The sequence below is a fragment of the Astyanax mexicanus genome, chromosome 12 (assembly GCF_023375975.1).
Source record: "Astyanax mexicanus isolate ESR-SI-001 chromosome 12, AstMex3_surface, whole genome shotgun sequence".
In the NCBI taxonomy this organism is placed as follows: domain Eukaryota; kingdom Metazoa; phylum Chordata; class Actinopteri; order Characiformes; family Acestrorhamphidae; genus Astyanax; species Astyanax mexicanus.
In genome coordinates, this window is record NC_064419.1 from 47094662 (window position 1) to 47117307 (window position 22646).

The following is a 22646-nucleotide window of genomic DNA, read 5'->3' on the forward strand; positions in this document are numbered from 1 at the left end:
TGATTCAGAAACTTAATTTCTTCCAGAGCTGTATAATTTGTGCAATAGGTTTACAAATAATTTTCTGCAGATAATACTGCAGGCTATCAGGAGGTCCATATTTTGAACTGATCAAATTTAACTTATATAAAATGTACATCCAGTCCTAAGCTTAGATAAAAATAATAAAAGAAACACAAACTTTGCGTACACCTTATATTAACACACAGCAGACATATCCAGAAAGATCCAATATATCCAATAAATATAAAATACGAGCATGAGCTGTTAATGTAATAAACATCTCTTAAACAGATGTACGTCATTTTTTCGTTCTGCTTTATCTATATAGCACAGAGCAAATGTGCCACCTAGTGACAAAGACTTGTAACTCCATCCAGCAGAGACCTCAAAACCAATAGCTTTCAGTTTTATCCAGTCAGATTGATCTCCAAGCACAGAAAACAGTATGTTGATGCATCAGCACAAAAAAAGGTGAATTGCAAGCAGCCTTTTCATTTTCTGCCTAAAAAAATCAGCCCTGATTAAACATTACGAGGTGAAGGAGAGGCAGAAAAGTCTGAAAGCATAAGCCACTGAATTCACTGAGTTTAATTGATGCTGTTTACTCTACATAACTATCTAACTATCTACACCACCAGTAGTTTTAAGTGAATTTTCTTCTCCCAGCACACCTGTTAATCAATTAATCAGCTAATTAACAGCCCAAAAAAAGGTGTGTTATAGTGGAAAAAATACTAATATTCAGTTTGCTGGGCAGTAGTTAAGGCTACATTCACATTACCAGGCTGAAGTGACTCAAATCTTATTTTTTGCACAATGTGGCTCAGATCTGATTTTATTTCATGCCTGTGTGAACGTGCCAAATCTGTTTTTTTTTTTTTTCTTTTCAAATCAGATTTGAGTCACTTTCATATGTGGTCCTAAATTGGACACATATCTGATCCACGGACATGCTAATTAGTAACTCTCTAACTAACTACCTTCTACTACCAGATCAGGAGAATCTCTCACTATCTTTAATAAACTCCTGAAGACAGAGCTCTTCAAAGAGCACTTACTCTCCTAACACCTCTAACTAACTACCTTCTACTACCAGATCAGGAGAATCTCTCACCATCTTTAATAATAAACTCCTGAAGTCTGAGCTCTTCAAAGAGCACCTACTCTCCTAACACCTCTAACTAACTAACTAACTAACTAACTACTACCAGATCAGGAGAATCTCTCACAATGTATCCCTACAATGTAACCAACACATGAACCTCAATCTGGATGCTAATCCAGAATTTCTTGTGAGAAAACACCCAAAACAGCACAAAAACAAGGATTAAGAAACTTACCCTCAGTCTGACACATCCTCTTCTGGATCCACGCATCATCTTGTCTTTTGACTGTTGGGGGAGAAGAAAGAAAGAGTGAGGTTAAGCATCGTCAAACCTGGAACAGACAAATACACCGTGCAAAAAAACCCAGTTGAAACTACTTAAAGTATAAAAGTAAAAGTAATGTAAGGGGGAAAAATAAGACCATTAATATAAAAAGCTTAGGCCACACCCACAGAGTCCTATAGTGCACTACACCCCTCCCCAAAACACATCCTGTTTCAGCTGCATACATGCTGATTGTAAATGAATGTATTTTAGTAGAATGTAAATATATTAAAGAAGGTGTGATGGATCACAGTATAAACCAATAGGGAGTCGGAATGGTATATGTTTATATTTCTCTACATCCAATCACAATCAGATTCACTCTATCTGGATGGAGAGATTTATCTGGATAGGGGGTTTATTGAACAACAAGAATGAAAGCCGGAATGAAAATGAGCTGAAATGAAATAGGAGTAACAAGACTATTTTTATTAAAATGTAAGGAGTAGAAAGTTCAGATAATTGTGTGAAAATGTAAAAATTATTACTCCAGTAAAGTAGAGATAACCAACGTTTCTACTTAAATAACATAGAAGAGCATTTGTACCCTGTTACCTGACACCTCTGTTACACAGCCCAATACACAGCCCTAGTCACTGCTTATGACGTTTCATTTCAATGCAAAAACTGCTGTTTTGCATTTTGTGGTCATCCCTCGCCCTGTTAGTTCAGAAACACAAAGTGTAAAGGAAAGTAAAGGAAGCCAGATAGTGTGGAAAACATCAGAACAGCTCAGTAAGCTCAGTGCTTCAGTAAGCAGCTCCTAAATCCTGCATGTGTCACCAGACCAAGTGGTCAGATGGTTAAATCAATTCCTGTTTCCTGACCCATCTTCCTTAAGATTGACCCCCACACTCAAATACTGAGCCAGGCCCTCTGCAGATATCTGAAACCAGAATAAAATGTCTCTGGACAGAATAAATTCAGCTATTTATAGGTTTATGTTTGAGTAAAATAAACATTGCTGTTTTATTCTATAAACTACAGAGAACATTTCTCCCAAATTCCAAATAAAAATAATGTCATTTAGAGCATTTATTTGCAGAAAATGAGAAATGACTGAAATAACAAAAAAGATGAAGAGCTTTCAGACTTCAAATAGTGCAAATAAAATAAGTTCATATTCAAAAAAGTTTTTGGTGGAATAACCCTGGATTTAATCAGTTTTCATGCATCTTGGCATCATGTTCTCCTCCACCAGTCTTACACACTGCTTTTGGATAACTTTATGCTGCTTTACTCCTGGTGCAAAAATTCAAGCAGTTCAGTTTGGTGGTTTGATGGCTTGTGATCATCCATCTTCCTCTTGATTATATTCCAGAGGTTTTCAATTTGGTAAAATCAAAGAAACTCATCATTTTAAGTTGTCTCCTATTTATTTTCAGAGTTGTACATTTATTACTCTTTTCACACAACTCGATAATCAACCCTGAATCAGAACAAGATATGCTGCTACGTCAGGTCCCTGCGGTTATCTGATTGACTAGAAGAAAACGACTGTCGCTCCCCCACAGTATAAATGCTGACTCCATGTAATGAAGTGTACTATGACAGCACAGACGTTTAATCAAGAACCTGCTTATAGTGCTGCAATCATTAGTCAGCATAATCGACAACTTCTACTATAAAAAAATGTCGACACAGGACTTCATGTTGTTGTTGATGCGTCAATAATGTGTGATTGAGCAGAGGAGTAATGGGCTCACACACTCGACCCTGCATCTCCAATAAATGTAAATACACCAGATTAGGGACAAGACAACACCCCTACTCACTGTACATAAGCTCATTATATATTTAAAGATACTCATATTCTTCTAATGTGTTTTGGAGTGATGAAGAGAAAAGCAGAGAGCAAGTTATTGTGAGCTGCAGCCAGGGTTGCCAAGTGTTTATTAGCTCAGTAAAACACTAACATTAATATAAATACAAACAGCAATTTTACAAAAAACTTGTTTCCTTAAAACATCTCCTAATTTCTCCTCATCTGAGTTTAATAGAGTTATTTCTAGTTCTCATTATTTCAACACCTGGTTTGGTAAATTAAATCGTACTGATGTTAAATCAGTTGAGCTGCTGTCGAAACTGAACATATACACATGCTGCCATCTAGGAGCTTGGCTCAGGATACAACCTACTTACCTTAAAATAAGAATCTCTTGTTACGTTTTACTGAATGCATGTTTATTTGAATCCGTTTAAATCATTTTCAGGTAAAAACACTCATATTGCTCTGTTTAGTGCAATTTGCTTTGGTGCCTAAAACTTACTGTATATATATATATTGATTCTGAATTACTGTTCAGCCTCAAAACCTCCTCCATAATAAACATGTACTGATTTAAGTGGCTTGACACCTTGTTCTGTAAAAGAAGGGCAATGTTACTGACACACACAATCATGTCATATGACAGTAGAGTCTTTAAACCACAGCCTGCTTATCAATCTATTATCCTCAAGAAGCTTTATTGGATTATGTGGACTGGCGTATTATTTTGTTCAACAAGGGTCACGTTACTGACCGTAAAAAATTAAACAAAAGAAACAGAAAGCCTCATAGAACTGTCAGGAATAACAAAAGCTCTGGTTTAATACTAACCAACTAGACATTTACAGTAATACTACTAGATGAACTATGTGAACGAGGTGTTGGATCTATGGGTATGGATTAAATGTTGCTGATCGGATCATAAAAAGCCACAGCAGCTTAGCTGTTAGGTGGAGGATCTGGTCACAGTCATGTAGTGGGTGAGTGAGTAGAGTAAAGGGAAAGAGAATGTATATGTATATGTATAACATCAGTTAAGTAAGTTCAGTAAACTGCAGGATTTATGAAAAGTTACATGTTATTCTTCTGCATCCTAGGGTGATGTGGATCAGCACAAGGCTGCGTCTGTGAGCTGATGTATCAGAACCAAGGCGCTGTGCTTTCCTCCGAGCGTTAGCGCTGTGATGCTACTCGGCAATGCTACAGCATCAGCAACAGTTCAAAAAGAGGCGGTGTCTAACTTCACATGTATTGGAGGAGGCGTGTGCTAGTCTTCACCCTCCTGGTGTGTTGGGGCAACACTAGTGATAGAGGAAATCCTAATGAGTGGGTTGGGTAATTGGCCTTGTAAATTAGGGAGAAAATGAGATATAACAAATATAAAAAAACAAAAAAGGGGGAGAAACTGGTGCAGCTGTGGAGTGAGGAAGAGTGTCTCATATAATTAAGCAATAATACACAATAAGGAGTGCTGCGATCGTAGATCAGCACAGCACACCAATGACAATATTACTACATGTTATAGCATGGACCTTGAGTGTATTATTGCGATTATTTCACAGTTCCATTATCTCTGTTATTGAAAGATTTTAAAGAGTTAAAAAGGAGGAGAAAATTCGATTAGTTTGGTTATAAACACTCCGCCAGTTAAAATAGTTTCATTGCTGCTCTTTTGCACTGTTTGGCTTGTAAGCGCTGAATCATTGCTAGGTTACCTGTATGTGGCGGAGTAATACATAGAGAGCTTCAGTTACAGTGCATTACCGGCTGATAACGGCACTCATAGAACGCCTCTCAGCCAATCACATTGCAGGGTCGGAACTAACTGTGGTATAATAATAAATAATAATCTCAGAAATAATCTAGTTGCAGTCTCGCAAATAATGACTCTGCAAGATCCCCAGTCTTTGCAAAATGTAAGTTTGTGAAGCTGTCTTCTAGTGTATGGTTAGCATAAGTGTAAACACATCCTGAAGAGCCTATGCCACCCAAAACACCACAATCTTACAGCACTGGGCAGTTCCCTTAGCACCCGGCAACTTCTGCTGTACCCGCAGTGCGTGAATGAGGGATACCACAGCTTCTTCCTTCCTTCCGGCTGCTGTCAGACTGTGTAACACACTCTGCTTTCAGTACACAGCAGTTTTACTTCACTACTGTACTGTACTGTACTGAACTAAAATGCTATATTACGTATAAGGTGTGTGAAAAAAGAGTTTTGTAAAACCGACCGCAGAATTAAATGAAAAAAAGCTCAACAATATCAAAAATTCCTCTATATTCTAATTTTTTGGGAGAGTTTAGGGGAGAATTTGGGATTAGACTGTTAAAAAGAATTTATGCCTCACTTAAGGGACGATTTATAAGGTTATTATTTTCTTTCCTGTAAGAAAACCTTCAGAGAACACTTAGCTAATGTATTTGTCCTGCAACACAAAACCTAGCTACTTTTAAGCGATTTTTAAGGGCAACTTAAAAGGGCCTAATGATATTATATAGCTATTGTTTGGTATGCCTGCTTTACTAATTGTATTGCCCAATTGGAAACATACTTCTACCAATAATAGCTTATCAGAAACATATAATTCATTGCTGCATTTCTAAACAGATAAAATTAACTAATTTTGAGACAACTTTGGGAGAATCTGTTGGGACCAGATAGATAAGATAAGAAACTTATTTAGCTATTTATGAAATTATTTATGCTGTTCGTGACAGCAAAATAAAGTGGAAAAAAGCTTATTAATGTAAAAAAAAAAAAAAACATTTTTTTTCCTGCAACACACTTAACCTAGTTATCTATCTTTATAGATTTTTAAGGGGGAACTTAAATGTCAGCTAAATGTTAATGTTGTTTACAATGCTTGCTTCACTAACTGTATTGCCCAATTTTAAACATCTACTTTTACCAATAATAGCTTATCAGCTTTTCTATTGGCCTGCCCCTGTAAAACAGTTTTAGTGTATTTACTATGTATATTACTATAGTATATTAACTACCTCTGCACTTACATTAGATCAACAACGTGGCACTGGGCCAAACACCAGCGTGGACAGTCAGCTAACCAACAAGCTAACAGCTAAACAGATAGATAAATAATTAATTTAGATACTTATCAATAATTTTTGCTGCTTGTGTTGTTAGTTAGCATGCTAGCTAACCAGGTTAGCTAACTAGGTTGCCTAGCAACAATAGCAGTCAACTCAAACCTAAACACAACTAGTTACAGCTAAGTTAGCTAACTACTTAGCTATCAAGCAAGCTTATTAATGCTCTGTTTTGAAGCCCAGGTAGCTGAATTAATCAGAAAATGACTTAGTAAGTTATTTACAAGCTGTGTTACAATAGGATTAGTGAAATCGACAGCAGAATAAAGTGAGAAAAAGCTCATTAATCTCAAAAACTTGTATTTTTTTTTAGTTTTTAGAAATAGACTGTTAAGCGATTTTATGCACCACTTAAGTTAAGCGAATACTTAAGGGAAGATTTAGGAGGTTATGATGATTTCCAATGAGAAAACCTTAAAAAAACACTTAGGTAAGGTATTTTTCCTGCAACACACTTAACCTAGCTATCTTTAAGGGCTTTTTAAGAGCATATTTAAAGGGCCGTATGATATAATACAGATGTTTTACTATGTCTGCTTTATTATTGCATTGCCCAATTGTTAACATCTACTTTTACCAATAATAGCTAATTAGAACCATATAATTAATTTCTGCTTTTCTAAACAGATAAAATGATCTCATGTGGAGACAAATTTGGGAGAATCTGTTGGTCTGACCATCTAAAACAATCTTAGTGTATTAACTATGTGAGATAATGTTGGGAAAATGAGCTAATTGTCCACCTCTGCACTAACATTAGATCAACAACATGGCTCTGGGCCAAAGACCAGCGTGGACAGTCAGCTAACTAACGAGCTAACAGCTAAATAGATAGATAAGAGACTTAGCTATTTGTCCATCACTTTTGCTGCTTGTTTAGCAAGTTAGTTAGCTAGCTAGCTAACTTACTAGGTTGCCTAGCAACAATAGCCTTCAACTTAACCTAAACATAACATAGCTAGGTAGGTTAGTTAGCATTAGCCAATCTTACTACGCTAACTAACTAGCAAATCTAATATTGCCTTGTTTTGAAACCCAGCTACCGACATTGATTAAACAATGACTCAGTAAATTATTTATAAGGTTTGACAGCAAAATAAAGTGGAAAAAAACTAATTAATGTCAAAAATTCATCCCTATTTTAAGTTATTTTGGGAGTTAAGGGGGAGATTGTAAATGGACACTTATGAGATTACTTAAGGGAAGATTTAAGGGCAATCTGAAATGTTAGCTAAATGATAATGTTGTTTACAATGCCTGCTTCACTAACTGTATTGCCCAATTGTCAACATCTGCTTGAATCAATAACAGCTTTTCAGTTGGCCTGATCCTGTAAAACAATCTCAGTGTATTAACGTTAGCTATGTGAGATAATGTTGGGAAAATTAGCTAATTGTCCACCTCTGCACTAACATTAGATCAACAACATGGCACTGGGCCAAAGACCAGCGTGGACAGTCAGCTAACTAACGAGGTAACAGCTGAATAGCTAGCTAACATACTTATTTAGATACGAATCAATCACTTTTGCTGCTTGTTAGTTATATAAATAACTAGGTTACTTGACGATAGTTCGCGGAAACATAGCTAGTTATATGTTAGTTAGCTATTTAGCTAGCTAGCAAGTCTTTTATTGCCTTCATTTAAAGCCCAGCTAGCTACATTAATCAGGAAATGACTCAGTAAGTTATTTATAAGCTGTGATAAAATGTGATTAGTGAAACCGACAGCAGACAGAAGCGATAAACTCTGTCACATGAGGCTCAGACCACCACCCTTCAGTATCGAGCCCCAGCATTATTTAATTCGCTGTGGCCTCGCTCAAATTCTAGGGCACCACATCGGTCGTTCTAACTGCTGATTGGCCAAAGCGCTCCGTAGTAAAGACGCCATTGGCTGAAGACCCGGTCTTTCACAAATAACCCCGCCCCCCACAACCGAGATTCCCAACTCCTGACGGCCCTGTGCGCTCTCTCTCTCTCTCTCCGTCCGCAGCTTTCACCGCCCCGGCACGCGGCCACCGCCCGGCCCCGCTGACACACAGTACTCACGGTGTAGTAGGACAGCAGGCCCGCGTTATAGTCCAGAACAAACCACCGGTACTGCCAGCCCTTCATCAGGTTAGTCCACTTGCTCAGCGGCCCCTCCATGATGGACGCCATCTTTGCACTTAACCAACCAGGCGCGGAGTGGGAGGAGCGAGCGGGGGGAGAGAGTCAGTACACAGCACAGCAAAGAGCCTAACAGCCCGAGAGGAGACACTCTACACTACACTACCCAGCACTATAGACTATTATAGACTGATCGCTAGCGGTGGGTGATACGGACCTAAAATATGGGCATAGTCACGATATGTCATGGTGTTTTCGCGGTAACGATACTCTTGACGATATGACAAAACATTGAATTGAAAAAAAAAAGAAAATCAAGAATACACTACTGCAACAAAATGAAAATGTAATTTTATTATTGCATATGCTTCAGAATGTGTTCTTTGTGAATGTATAGGAAATTAAGCAAGAAAAGTAATCCACATTCATTTTAAGAGGTTACATTTTAGATTCAAAATAATAACACATTTCTGGATGAAGGCTTGTACATTTAAAACCGAAGTGGAATGTGTTGTTTCTCCTGCTGCAGCCGATACTTCTGCTGGTTCATGATGCTAATGCATTTCCCCAGCATCTGTCGGAAAAAAAGAACAAAAAACAGATTAAGTTAATAAAGAAGTTTAAAAACGGGCCACTTTTGAGGGGGGAGGGAGATTTTTCCTGGAGAGCGGGAAATCCCCCTCCCCACAGCAACCACCAAGCAACACCACAGTAACCACCATAGCAACCGCCTACCAACACCTTCACAGCGGAAACGAGAAGAGAAATGAGCTGAGAAACGCTGGACACGTCCAGGTAGCTGCACCGTTAAAATAGCAATCTGCCAAAGTCAGAGCTCACCTGACTCTTAAAGGAAATGGCAAATGACTTCCTGATTGGTTTATGTCTCGTTATGCTCTAAACACCCATGATTAATTAAGGGAATTAGTACATACCTTTTGCACGTTTTGAACCGTACAAAATGTACTTTTCCCGTTGTCGCAATAGCACAGACACACTGAAACACCCTAAATCGGAGCGCCCAGAGTAAGCTGGATATGGTAGTAAAAACATTTAATTAGGCTACACATCTCACATATTTTTTGATACCTTTCTAGTGTCCTGGGGAGGAATCACTCCATCATCCCACAGTCTTCCCGATGAAAAGAAAGCTGAGCTTTCTTCTTTAAGTCTGAATAAAAAAACACATTATTTTATATGTTAATTTATTAATTTAATTCTATATAATTATTATCCAGTGTTTACCACTGGGTGAGTGTATGCCATTGAGTTTCAAAGTCATAACATGTCCTGAGTCTGAACAGAACTTCAGAGCAGTGTCTGCCTCTTACATCTCATTTATCTCCTGGGCATCCTCTTCTTCATCATGCAGCACAGCACCAGCGTGCCCTGGGGCCAAGATTGAGACCCTGGCATTGGGCCACAAAAACAGAAAGTTGGGCTCAAAAGCCCGTCCACACTGTAAAAAAGGACAGAGGAAAGAAAGCAGTTAAATGGTTACAATGCTTTACAGCTCCAGCAGTTCCAGCAGTAATCTGCGTTTTGTTCCACTGACCATGGCGTAGCTGTCTGCACCATGGCAGCCCCCGATCACCACAGTGATCTTAGGAACTGAGGCACAGGCCACAGCAGACATCATGGATCCCTGAGATTTGAGTCTGTTAGAGTTTGACTCTGCCTGGGATGCACAGAAACAGGTGAAGTGATAAGTTATTACAATTTACTGATCCATTCATTATTTCATACTGCTGGCTAAAATAAACTTCAATCCAAAGAGAACAGCATCACTCTTTGCCTCATATACTGTAATATTATAATTAGATCATTCAGAGGGAAAATAGGAAAGGTGATTAAATTAGAAATGATACGAATATAAACGCTATACAAAAATAAAACACAAAATCAGTTCAGCAAATCCTCTGTGACCACTTCAGTTTCTGAATCAGTTTCTCTGATTTTGCTATTTATAGGTTTATGTTTAAGTAAAATGAACATTGTTGTTTTATTCTATAAACTACAGACAACATTTATGCTAAATTCCAATGAAAAATGGTCATTTAGAGCATTTATTTGAAGAAAATGAGAAATGGTTGAAATAAAAAAAAGGATTTAAGAGTTCAGAAGTCGATATTTGGTGGAATAACCCTGGTTTTTAATCACAGTTTTCATGCATCTTGGCATCATGTTCTCCTCCACCAGTCTTACACACTGATTTTGGATAACTTTATGCTTTACACTCCTGGCGCAAAAATTCAAGCAGTTCAGTTTGGTTTGATGGTTTGTGATCATCCATCTTCCTCTTGATTATATTTCAGAGGTCTTCAATTTGGTAAAATCAAAGAAACTCATAATTTTAAGTGGTTTCTTATTTTTTTCCAGAGCTGTATTTCTTAAATCCTGCCCATGAGCCGAAACAACTTGAACATTAAATGTCCAAACAGCGTAAAGACAAATAACCAAAAAGTTATTTATTTTAAATAATATTGATATTAATATTACTCATGAGTATTCATATTGACTATTGCCTGTCTTTTAACATATTAAGGGAAATACACAGTAAAATGCAACATGTGCAAATGTTTTGGCACATTTTAGAGCATACATTTTTTTATAGGGAGGCCCAACCCAACCCTTGGCAGTCTCCACATCCATTCTTTACAATATTTTTAGTATCCAATTGAAAAAACAGATGATAATTTGGTGATTAGACTTCACAAGAGTTCGCTAATGACTAAAAACTATCCAGTGGCAATAAAGCTGTACCTGTGCTTTTGAGAGAGTGGGTGCAGGCTCTGGGGCTGTGTTCTGCAGGAAGATAAGTGGAGTGTCTCTCTGGTTACACAGCTGAATGAAATGACTTCCTTTCAGACAAGCTTCGTATGTGAGCTCCCCATTGTTTGCTACGATGCCGACTTGATGTCTGGTAAAATGGGAATATACAAAAAACAGAAGTTGAAGAGTTTTAGCAATAATCAAATCCAATTTTTTACTCAGATGGGATTTGTCTATCTTGTCGGTTCACATTCACTGTAAATGTAAGTGATCTGTATCTTTGTGTAATGTGAACGAATCTGTCCCTGAAACACCGTCTCACATGCTGCACATTGATGCCTGTATAAACGTCTCCTTCTTCACCAACAACAAAAAACCTCATATTAGAGAGACGAGAGACGCGTAGCTTTATAAAGGGAAATGGATGAGTTAGCAGCTCATATGTGGAGCATCTTTTGCTGGAGTGGAGAAACAGTAAACAGCTGGTCTGAAGTTCATGCTCAGGTCCAGGAGGTGAAAAAAGGGTAGGCGGTTTGCTTTTGCTGTTTTTTTAGCAGCTATAGCTGCACAGCTGCACCAAGAGATACAGTGTGGGTAAGAGAGAGAAGCACGTAGCGCTAATGCTAATGCATAAAAGCAAAAAGACGCATTAATTCCGATTTGACCATTCACATTCATGTCGCATGTGCATGACTCATTATAAATACAGCTGTTCTCTGAAGGCCTCAATGGTTTGTAAGAAAACACTAGTGTACAAACAGCATCCTGAAGACCAAGGAACTCACCAGACAGCTCAGAGATAAAGTTGTGAAGAAGTTTAAAGCAGGGTTAGATTATAAAAACATATCCCAAGCTGTGAGCATCCCAAGATGTACAGAGCAGAAGTAAAAAGTTGTCTAAAAAAAATAACTACTCCAGTATAGATAACCAACATTTTTTTCCACTAAAGTAAGGTAACAAAGTATTTGTACTTCATTAATTGAAACCTCTATTGTAAAGCTAATCATAATACACTTTTTACCCTTCGATTCTGGCAAAACCAGTGAGGAGAGTGGTCCCATAGCGTGCCTTAAACTCCTGGAAACGACTCCCATCAATCAGTCGGCTCAAAATCTAACAATGCATAAAGAGAGAGAGAGAGAGAGATAGACAAGGGACAGAGAGAGAGACAGTTTTAATGTTGTTAACACTAATAATGGTAAATGAATAAAGTTGCCAGCACTGTGATACATGAAGGTTAAAATTATTTATCTTTATATTATTTTAGATATGCATAAAGTAAGACAAAAAAACATCAGTCTAACCAGACTAAAAAATAAATCTAAATGATATGACTAAAACAGATTACAGATTTAAACAAATTGCTCTGCTGACCAGTCTGACATCCAGGCTGTTACTGTAGTCCAGCGGAGCAAGGCCTAAAAGGTCTTCAGCACTGTACAGTGGCTCCTCCACCTCAGTGGGGTTCTCCTCTGGAAGGCTGAAGTTGAGAGTGGAGATGATGTTCCTGACGCACTCGAATCCCTCACTCTCCACAGAAACGAAATGATCCACAACGCCACTCACCCTGACTCAACAACATATTTACAGTTACTTTGGTAAATACCGTTACTATGAAATCTCATGCAGTTGCACTTTTCGAACACCAGAGGACAGGATTCTGTTAGGGCAAGCTGAAGAACCAGTGGGCGTAAGCAAAGCGTGGTGGATGAGTCAATTATTTTAGAGTGAAGTCAATCACACACTACAAACTTCACTATTGTAAGTCGCTTTGGACAAAAGCGTCTGCCAAATGTAATGTAATGTAATGTAATGTTTTTTGATGTCATTCACTTTTTTAATCCAATCAATAGCTTGAATTTAAGTTAGCTCTCCTTCATTTTTTATTGCAGCTTCCTAAAAAGGGTTTGTTGTGGATCTGTCATTTCTCTTTGCTTGTGGGAACTGGGGCTGAGCCTGGGGAGCTGTGGATATTTTCAGTTTATATTACTTAAAAAATAAGTGATTATTTAAGAAAATTAAACAGCACAGTAGTTTGTTTAAGCTTAAAACAGTATTTACAAACACAAACATGTATTATTGGCACATTCTAGCACGAACCTCGAGTGTATTATAGTGATTATACCACAGTTCCTTATCGCTGTTTATTAAAAGATTTTGAGTTAAAGAGGAGGAGAAAATAGGATCTGTTTGGTTATAAACACTCTGTAAATTAAAATAGTTCCATTGCTGCTCTGTTTGTAGCTGAGCTGTTTGGCTTGTAAGCGCTGCATTGTTGCTAGGTTACCTGGGTTACTTATGTAGCGTAGTAATACATGAAGAGTTTCGGTTACAGTGCATTACCAGCTGATAATGTCACTTATAGAACGCCTATCAGCCAATCACATTGCAGGGTCGGAAATAACTGGGGTATAATAATAAATAATACACTAATATTTATACATGGAGCATTTATATAAGGTGCATTTGACATTGTTTATAAAGATAGGAAATATATAAAAAAATGTATTCAAATGTTCAATACGGTCCAAATATCAGGAAAAAAAATCAGCAAATCATGAGCACAGTGCATCGTTAAACCCCTAGTTAATACTGATGTGCTCTTCATAATTTACGGTACTACTGCTGGTATTAAAAATATGAAAAGTGAGTAAATGCAGAGCAGCCTCAGCCACATAGACACAACTAGGAACATCTGCTGTCTTTTATTAGGTCACTTCTTTCTATAGTAAGTTAAATGTTCCATAGTTTTGGCATTGATTTATAGATGACAGACATCCCAAGTTGCAAAAAATTATTTCAGAGAGGTACCCCCAGACATGGACTTGGGCATCAGGGAGCCGTTATTGATATGTGGTAAACTCCCGCGACTTCCGGGAGACTTGGGAAGTCTGACATGGTGCCAATTTCAGTAATATCAGTAAAATGCAGATCATTTTATTTACTAACCTAGCGCACCTTTACACTGCACTTCAACATTTAATGGTCTGAATCAGTAACAAGGATATATATTTTAAACAAACTGAAACAATACCCTGGTTAATTTACTTACTCTGAGTGCAGAGCGGCACCTCCGAGTACTTCAGAAGATACCTCTTCACCTGTAGCAGCTTTAACCAAGGGTGGACCACCTAAAAAGATGGCCCCTATCCTGTCAACTATAACAGTCTCCTCTGCCATGGTTGGTGTATAAGCTCCACCGGCTGTGCATGACCCACACACCAGTGACACCTACAGGTTACGCAGGAATTAACAGCAATTGTGATTTTTCACTTAGTCTCAGTTGATGAAAAACTATATGGAGCCCCTAAAGGGACATGGTGTTTTTTTTTTTTTTACGTAAAAAGTGGTGAGCACCACTTGCTAAGTGGTGAGCACCACATACTAAGTGGTGAGCACCACATACTAAGTGGTGAGCACCAGATAATGGTAGCTTGCAAGCTTTAGAAATTAACTGGCATATCTTCCACAGTAAAATAATGTTGTTAGCTACCTAGTTAGCTAATGTTAACTATATGTGAGTGGGAAATGTTTGAACTAACGTTAGCTAGGTTAGCTAATGTTAACTACTTTATTTCAGTTGGAAATGTTTTAGCTAATGTTAGCTAGGTTAGCTAATGTTTACTTTTTTACAGTGAGAAATGTTTTAGCTAATGTTAGCTAGGTTAGCTAATGTTAACTACTTTATTTCAGTTGGAAATGTTTTAGCTAATGTTAGCTAGGTTAGCTAATGTTAACTACTTTTTTTACAGTGAGAAATGTTTTAGCTAATGTTAGCTAGGTTAGCTAATGTTAACTACTTTATTTCAGTGGGAAATGTTTTAGCTAATGTTAGCTATGTTAGCTAATGTTAACAGGATTCTGTTAGGGCAAGCTGAAGAACCAGTGGGCGTAAGCAAAGCGTGGTGGATGAGTCAATTATTTTAGAGTGAAGTCAATCACACAACAAACTTCACTATTGTAAGTCGCTTTGGACAAAAGCGTCTGCCAAATGTAATGTAATGTAATGTAATGTTTTTTGATGTCATTCACTTTTTTAATCCAATCAATAGCTTGAATTTAAGTTAGCTCTCCTTCATTTTTTATTGCAGCTTCCTAAAAGGGTTTGCTGTGGATCTGTCATTTCTCTTTGCTTGTGGGAACTGGGGCTGAGCCTGGGGAGCTGTGGATATTTTCAGTTTATATTACTTAAAAAATAAGTGATTATTTAAGAAAATTAAACTCACGGTAGTTTGTTTAAGCTTAAAACAGTATTTACAAACACAAACATGTATTATTGGCACATTCTAGCACGAACCTCGAGTGTATCATAGTGATTATACCACAGTTCCTTATCGCTGTTTATTAAAAGATTTTGAGTTAGCTACTTTTGTTAACTACATTTTTACAGTGGGAAATGTTTTAGCTAATGTTAGCTATGTTAGCTAATGTTAACTACTTTTTTTACAGTGAGAAATGTTTTAACTAACGTTAGCTAGGTTAGCTAATGTTAACTACTTTATTTCAGTGAGAAATGTTTTAACTAACGTTAGCTAGGTTAGCTAATGTTAACTACTTTATTTCAGTGGGAAATGTTTTAGCTAATGTTAGCTAGGTTAGCTAATGTTAACTACTTTATTTTACGTAAAAAATCACGTCCCTTCAGGGGCTCCGTGAAACAATACTTAATTAAAATAACTCTAAATAATACACTGAACTGTTAGTACTGGTCACCACTGGTATACAAATACAAGATCAATAGTATAACATGATTACTTATATACACTTCTATATATTTTGTATCATACCTGTGGAATATTCATTGCTGCCATTATAGCTTCATTGTAAAACATGCTTCCACCTTGGTTCTTATCAGGGAAGATGTCTGCCTGTTGACAGAGACACATTTACTAAATTGTAATTATATTACATGAAGCCATTTACAAATGTCTCACTGACAGTGTGTCTTTGCTATCGTAACGACAGGAAAAGTACACTCAAAATGTGCAAAAGGGATATACTAATTTTCTTAATTACTTATGGGTGTATTTTGTGCGTACCATGAAATAATTCAATCAGCATGTCACCTGACATATGTTCCCTATAAGGGAACTTTGACGGATTGTTTTTTTAACGGTGCAGAGCTTTTGCTGCTTAATTATGCTGTGAAAGTACGCAAGTTGGTTATTTACAGAAACAGTAATGTTATTTTATTCTGTATTCTGTTAACTGATGATGTAAAAGTTGTGTGCGTAAAAAAAGCCAGGGTATAAGCCCCCGCATGCGCAGCCAAGATAGCAATGAACATCTGACTGTTGACAGCTGTCTAGGTTTTTTTCAGTCAGTGGAGCTCCTGTGTTTCTTTCTTTCTTGTTTATTTTAAATCACACGAAGCTACATCTTGTACACTCCTTAAGGCTATGTTTACATTGCTCAAATCTGATTTTTTGCTCAGATCTTGACGGTTCACATTCACAAATATAAGTGATCTGTATCTGTGTGTAATGTGAACTCAGAATCTGTCCCTGAAGCGCAGTGTCTCACATGCTGCACACTGATACCTGTATAAACGTCTCCTTCTTCACCAACAACAAAAAAACTCATATTAAAGAGACGAGAGACTCGTAGCTTTACAAAGGGAAATGGATGAGTTAGCAGCTCATATGTGGAGCATCTTTTGCTTGAGTGGAGAGTAAACAGCTGGTCTGAAGTTCATGTTCTGGTCGAGGAGGTGAAAAAAAGACATTATAATTGATAAAAGTATGATGGTACATTTTTTAAGTGAAAAATGTAACAATAATTTAGATCATGTAAAGGGGAAAATAATAGAAAAAGAAGTTGTTGAAGCTATCAAACAGCTAAATAGCAAGAAATGTCCTGGGAAAGATGGCCTCCCTGCTGAATTTTATCATGAAAGTGCACGTGAGATAAGTCTCTTATTAACACAGGTGTACAGTGAAGGTATTGAATGAGGTTTTATGTATAGTAGTTTTTATGATGGGGTACTTTCACTTTTATATAAGAAGGGTCATAAAAGAGACATTAACAACTGGAGGCACTTAACTTTAATGAACTTGGACTATAAAATTCTTGCTAAAATCATCATGAATAGACTGTATGGTGTTATGGACGATGTCATCACAGATGAACAGACTTGCTCTATAAAAGGCAGAAAAATGTGGGACAATCTATGTATTTTAAGAGAACTTGTGTATGAAAAAGTTAAACAATCTTTTTTATGTTGTTGCATTAGACCAGAAGAAAGCTTTTGATTATGTTTCAAGGGAATATCTGTGGGAAGTTTTAAAAATGTATAATTTTCCTCTATATTTTATTGAAATGATTAAGTGTCTGTATGCAGAATCAAATGTACAAATTAACGTTAATGGGTGTCTGTCAGAGCAATTTAAGATATGCAGAGGGGTGAAACAAGGGTGTCCACTGAGCACAGCATTATATGTTCTCGCCATAAATCCTCTTATCACAAAAATTAAAAATGATAAAAATTTAAAAGGGGAAAAAAAAGGACAGGTGGTTTGCTTTTGCTGTTTTTACAGCTATAGCTGCACAGCTGCACCAAGCAATGTGTGGGTACAAGAGAGAAGCACATAGCGCTAATGCTAATGCATAAAAGCAGAAAGACGCATGAATTCCGATTTGACCGTTCACATTCATGTCACATTTCTGTGCATAATTCTAAGATAGAACAGGCCAAACAGTGTTTATATAAGGAATATATCAGGTCTGTCCAAATGTAAATGCAGTAAAGATGAAGAAATGTACAGTGAAGCTCACCTGAAGAGGTATAAATACACCAGCACTATCCCCCAGGTACACACAGGGCAGCCGATTCTGCATGGCCACTTCTTGTGCCCGGATCTGTTTCTTTGCTGTAATAGGGAAACATGTGCCTCCTTTCACTGTGGCATCGTTAGCGGCAAACAAACACCACAGTCCCTTTATTTTACCTACACCTGAAAGCAACAACAACAACAACAAAGATAAAAACGTAATAATTTTTTGCACTGTGTCTCTTATATTTGTGTCTTCTTTAGTCTTGTGTTTTATTATTATCATCATGAAGTGATTACTAAGTACCTGTGAGACAGGCAGCTCCCGGGATGTCTCCATAGGGCAAACCCAGCCCAGCAAAAGGAGAAAGCTCTAGATAATCTTCATCATCCAGTAGCATGCGAATTCTTTCTCGAGCCAAAATCTTCTGGTTTCCCTGCGTATGTCGGGTTACGGCATTTTGACCACCTCCCTTTAAAACCTTATCCCAGTGTTCCTGGTACCTGCACAAAGCAGGAATTCATTATTAACTATGAACTACACTGATATTTAATGGTTTCTGAAGTCATAATTATGATATGCTAAGTCATAATTACGATATGCTAAGTCATTATTACCATTTACTAAGTCATAATTATGAGATAGTAAGTCATAATTACGATATACTAAATCATAATTATAAAATACTAATTTAAAATAATAATTATGAGGTGGCAAGTCATTGTTACAATGTATTAAGTCATAATTTCATCTCAAAATAATTACTTTGTATCTCAAAAGAATTACTTATTATTTTGTCATTATGACTTAGTATCTCGTAATTATGCCTTACCTTCACATAATTATGATGTATCATCTTGTGATTTTGACTTAGTTAAGGACTCTTATTCTTTTCCAAGTGGCAGAAATGGTCTAAAATATATATTAAAATGCTTTTTAAATGACAGAAAGGTACATGCCTAAAAGAATTGCCCCTAAAGGACTATTCTTTCTGACTATTTTTTGTTCACTAAACAACTTATATATACCATTTGTATATAATCACACCATTTGAATTATGCAGAAATGTTGACAAACTCTTTACACTGTAACACACCCATACCTTTGGTGGCATATCTGGCTGTTTTGTAGATTCACTTCAAACACACGTCTGTGTTCTTGCTGCAAAGTACCATCTATTATAGGAAAGTATTTTCTGGATGCCCTGGAGCTGATGTAGCGGAACACGCTGTTAAATTTTATTCTGTAAAATGTCCATAAGAAAACAAACATAAATGTCTAGAATTAATTAATATATTTTGATAATCACAATTGTACTATTCTGCTTGTTCCAGTTTATGGTATTGTTGTTGGTTTACAATCTACAGCTGATAATTTTTCCTAAAAATAAAAGTAATTTTTATATATAAATATGCTTTTTTCGAGCGCAGATCCAGCGAACATTTTAAAGGAACTTTAGCGACACCTGCCGGTTCCTAAGTGGAACTGCGCCTAAAATAAAAATATTGAATCATCTTAAACTTTTTAGTTAACTTTGAATTTATAACAGTATTTTGTTCAATATTTAAATATTATGTATGAAATCTTTGTTAGGTAACCTAGTTATGTAGTAGTGAACTGTTTAAAATCCAATAAACTCTGCAAAACTCTCATTTTGTGTTCTTGCTATTATTTTTTTTCTAACGTTAGCTTCCTATAGCATAAAAATGCATTTTGTCTGGGGGCTTTTCTCCCCTGTGCCATAATGGCGCAAATAATCTTTATTTAAAACTTACAAAAAATTGTAAATTAGGGTTAAAAATAGTAAAAAAAAAAATCATCTCCTAAACTTGATCTAATAAACTCACCTTTCATTTTTTCCTCAAAAATCTTGTGTGAATTTTCTTTATACTTCATACTGAAAACCTTATGTTAACTTTGGTTTATTTCACAGTAGTTATTTCATAATTTAATAATTTGACTCATACTCATACTTCATATTTTGTTAATTCCGTATAAAACTATATATAAACTAAAATAACGTTATATATAACTAGTACAAATAGATATATTACTACAAAGTGGTCCAAATGGGTTACAATGAATTCAGCAATATTATTTAAGAAATATTGTTTTAAAAAAATGCCTAATTTTGTAGCTTTTTTAGCATTCAGTTTTTTATTGATATTTTTTACACTTTTGATTCAGACATCTGCAAGCAGTTAATGCTAGCAGCTACTGCTAACTATCTAATGAAAGCCAGCTAGCTAGCGTTAGCTGCTAAGAGACCTCTGAGGTAAAATTGTAAAAAAAAAAATAAAAATAGATAGAAAAGTCCCTTAATTTGCAAATATGCAAGATCAGCTGGTCATAAACAATGTGTTAATTATGTAAATTACTTCAAAAAATGTCTTTAGAGGGGAAAAGATTGCCCTATACACACACACGCTTTTACCTCAGACATCTCCTAGCAGCTAACACTAGCCGCTAGCGCTAACTATCTAATGACAGCCGGCTAGCTAGCGTTAGCTGCTAAAAGATGTTTGAGGTAAAAGTGTACAAAAAAAATAGATTTAAAAACCTAAAATGTAAATTATACAAGTTCAGTTAGTCATAACAAATATGTTAAATATGTAAACTCCCTCCGAAAATGTCTTTAGAGGAGAAAAGATGGGAAATAAAACTCCTCACAAAAGCACTGATGTTTCCCGCCGATCTGTGATCACTGAAAATTAGCTGTTAGCTGCTTTATATCAGTAAACCAAATAACATTTCAGTGTAAAATCAGTGTGAAATAGTCAGTCAGTAATGTAGTGTTTTAATAATAAGCTAAACAGCCTGTAATCACATATATACTATATACTTACCTGGATGAATAGCGGTACATGGCTAGGCTAGCTATCTGCTGACTACAGAACTACAGCTCTGTGCAGGACTGAGTGTCTCAATTCTCCCGCTTTTATCAGCCTTTGATTTTACTAAATTAAAAAACTTCTGGAATATAATCAAGAGGAAGATGGATGATCACAAGCCGTCAAACCAAACTGAACTGCTTGAATTTTTGCACCAGGAGTAAAGCAGCATAAAGTTATCCAAAAGCAGTGTGTAAGACTGGTGGAGGAAAACATGATGCCAAGATGCATGAAAACTGTGATTAAAAAACAGGGTAATTCCACCAAATATTGATTTCTAAACTCTTAAAACTTTATAAATATGAACTTGTTTTTTTTTTTTTTTTGTATTATTTGAGGTCTAAAAGCTCTGTGTCTTTTTATTATTTATTTCACCAATTTCTCATTTTCTGAAAATAAAATCTCTAAATGACAATATTTTATTTGGAATTTGGGAGAAATGTCTGTAGTTTATAGTTTAAAACAACAATGTTCATTTTACTCAGACATAAACCTATAAATAACAAAATCAGAGAAACTCATTCAGAAACTGACATGGTCTCATAGTTGTCCAATGAAAAACAAATATCTCAATTTTTAGTTTACTAAATAATTTGAACACACAATTTGTCCCAAAATGTCTTGATGAATGGACCAAAAAAACTTTCAAAATGACCTGAAATAAACTATTTTTAAATATAAACATTCTTTTCTCTCTCTATAAATATATACACATATTTTACGTATTATTTTTTTTTTCTTTTATTGAGTGCTTGAATTTTTTTTAAATATTTATTAAAACACAAAAATATTATTCAGATAAATTAAATAAATAAAAATAAACTACACTACTACAGTAAGGCACAGTATTATACAATAGCAAGCTATTTAAACTATAGCAAGCATACAACCAGTGAACATATCAAAAACAACAATTCTATTGGTGAGGATATATCCATATACATATACACCTCATTCACCTGTCCCTCCCCCCTTAACCCTTGCATGAATAACAATTCGTTTTTTCAAGCTTCTAAATGAGCTCTGATGACATAAAATAATTTATTTAAAAATTGATATACATTATATTACACATATATGGGAGCGTTCCAGTTCAAAAGTCTGTATTGGAATTTGGAAATTTCAACATCTTAGCTGAAATGGATTGCAGCATTAGACCCCTGGTGTAAGAGGATGTATTCTGATTCTGATGTATTCTAGTTTGTTCAGATAACTGGAGAACAGGAGCAAGGAGCTGATGCTTGAGGTCCAGGCTGGAACGAACTACGCCAAACAGCAGCATCCCGAACATCAGTTCAGCTTTAGACCCTACAGAGGAACAGTGAGAGAAGTGCTTCTGATGTTGGAGGAGTTTAGAAATAACAGATACAGAAGCTATGGAGGAAAGCATCTTATCTCTAGTTCTGATACATCAGTCTATAGACAATTGTGCCAACCAGCATCACAATGGAAGTGATGAGGGGAGAGTGTGCACCCTACCCAATTAGAGAGCATCACCAACAAATTATTTTTAACATTTTTAGACGAATGCTTCCAATGGGTCATTTTAATAGATTTTAATATCTGCTCAAAAAGCACACTGTATTAAAGAGGCAGTATTGGCTGCCTAACTCTGGATCACGTAGGTAGTGTTGATGTCTCTAGCTACTGTAACTGTAGATTTAAAAATATATATATATTCTAATTTTCTCCCATTTTTCTACCAAATTTAGCTAGGCAAATTGTCCCACCCATTTAACTGCTGGTCATCTGTATATTTCCTCCCTTACTGGTGATGCCACAACACAAGGAC

General features: G+C 36.3%; 2 protein-coding genes across 3 annotated transcripts in view; both read right to left on the reverse strand.

Annotated features, from left to right (window-relative positions):
* Positions 1-8488, reverse strand: part of osbpl9 (oxysterol binding protein-like 9) — an 84428-nt gene extending 75940 nt beyond the window's left edge. For both annotated transcript variants that reach the window (XM_049486042.1, XM_049486041.1), the window contains exons 1-2: positions 8361-8488; positions 1344-1394 (exon numbers count right to left, since the gene is read on the reverse strand). In XM_049486042.1, the coding sequence (XP_049341999.1) occupies positions 1344-1394; positions 8361-8471 (162 nt within the window). In that variant the 5' untranslated portion in view covers positions 8472-8488. The remainder of the gene's footprint in view (positions 1-1343; positions 1395-8360) is intronic.
* Positions 8489-8759: 271 nt separating this feature from the next.
* Positions 8760-20959, reverse strand: si:ch211-198n5.11 (methylcrotonoyl-coenzyme A carboxylase 2). The gene is made up of 13 exons (XM_007231672.4): positions 20810-20959; positions 19066-19206; positions 18270-18466; positions 17967-18145; positions 15980-16060; positions 14245-14423; positions 12567-12759; positions 12214-12305; positions 11184-11340; positions 9976-10098; positions 9752-9879; positions 9510-9591; positions 8760-8994 (listed from the first exon to the last, which is right to left on the reverse strand). The coding sequence occupies exons 1-13, from the start codon at positions 20827-20829 to the stop codon at positions 8911-8913; spliced, it is 1656 nt and encodes a 551-aa protein (XP_007231734.3). The 5' UTR covers positions 20830-20959; the 3' UTR covers positions 8760-8910.
* Positions 20960-22646: the final 1687 nt, after the last annotated feature.

Coding starts and splice junctions, on each gene's coding strand:
- si:ch211-198n5.11 (XM_007231672.4), bottom strand. CDS start 20,829: ATGTACCGCTATTCATCCAG. Junction 18,146..18,269: donor GGGAGCTGCCTGTCTCACAG/GTACTTAGTAAT, acceptor TGTTGCTTTCAG/GTGTAGGTAAAATAAAGGGA. Junction 10,099..11,183: donor CCACTCTCTCAAAAGCACAG/GTACAGCTTTAT, acceptor TGTGCATCCCAG/GCAGAGTCAAACTCTAACAG.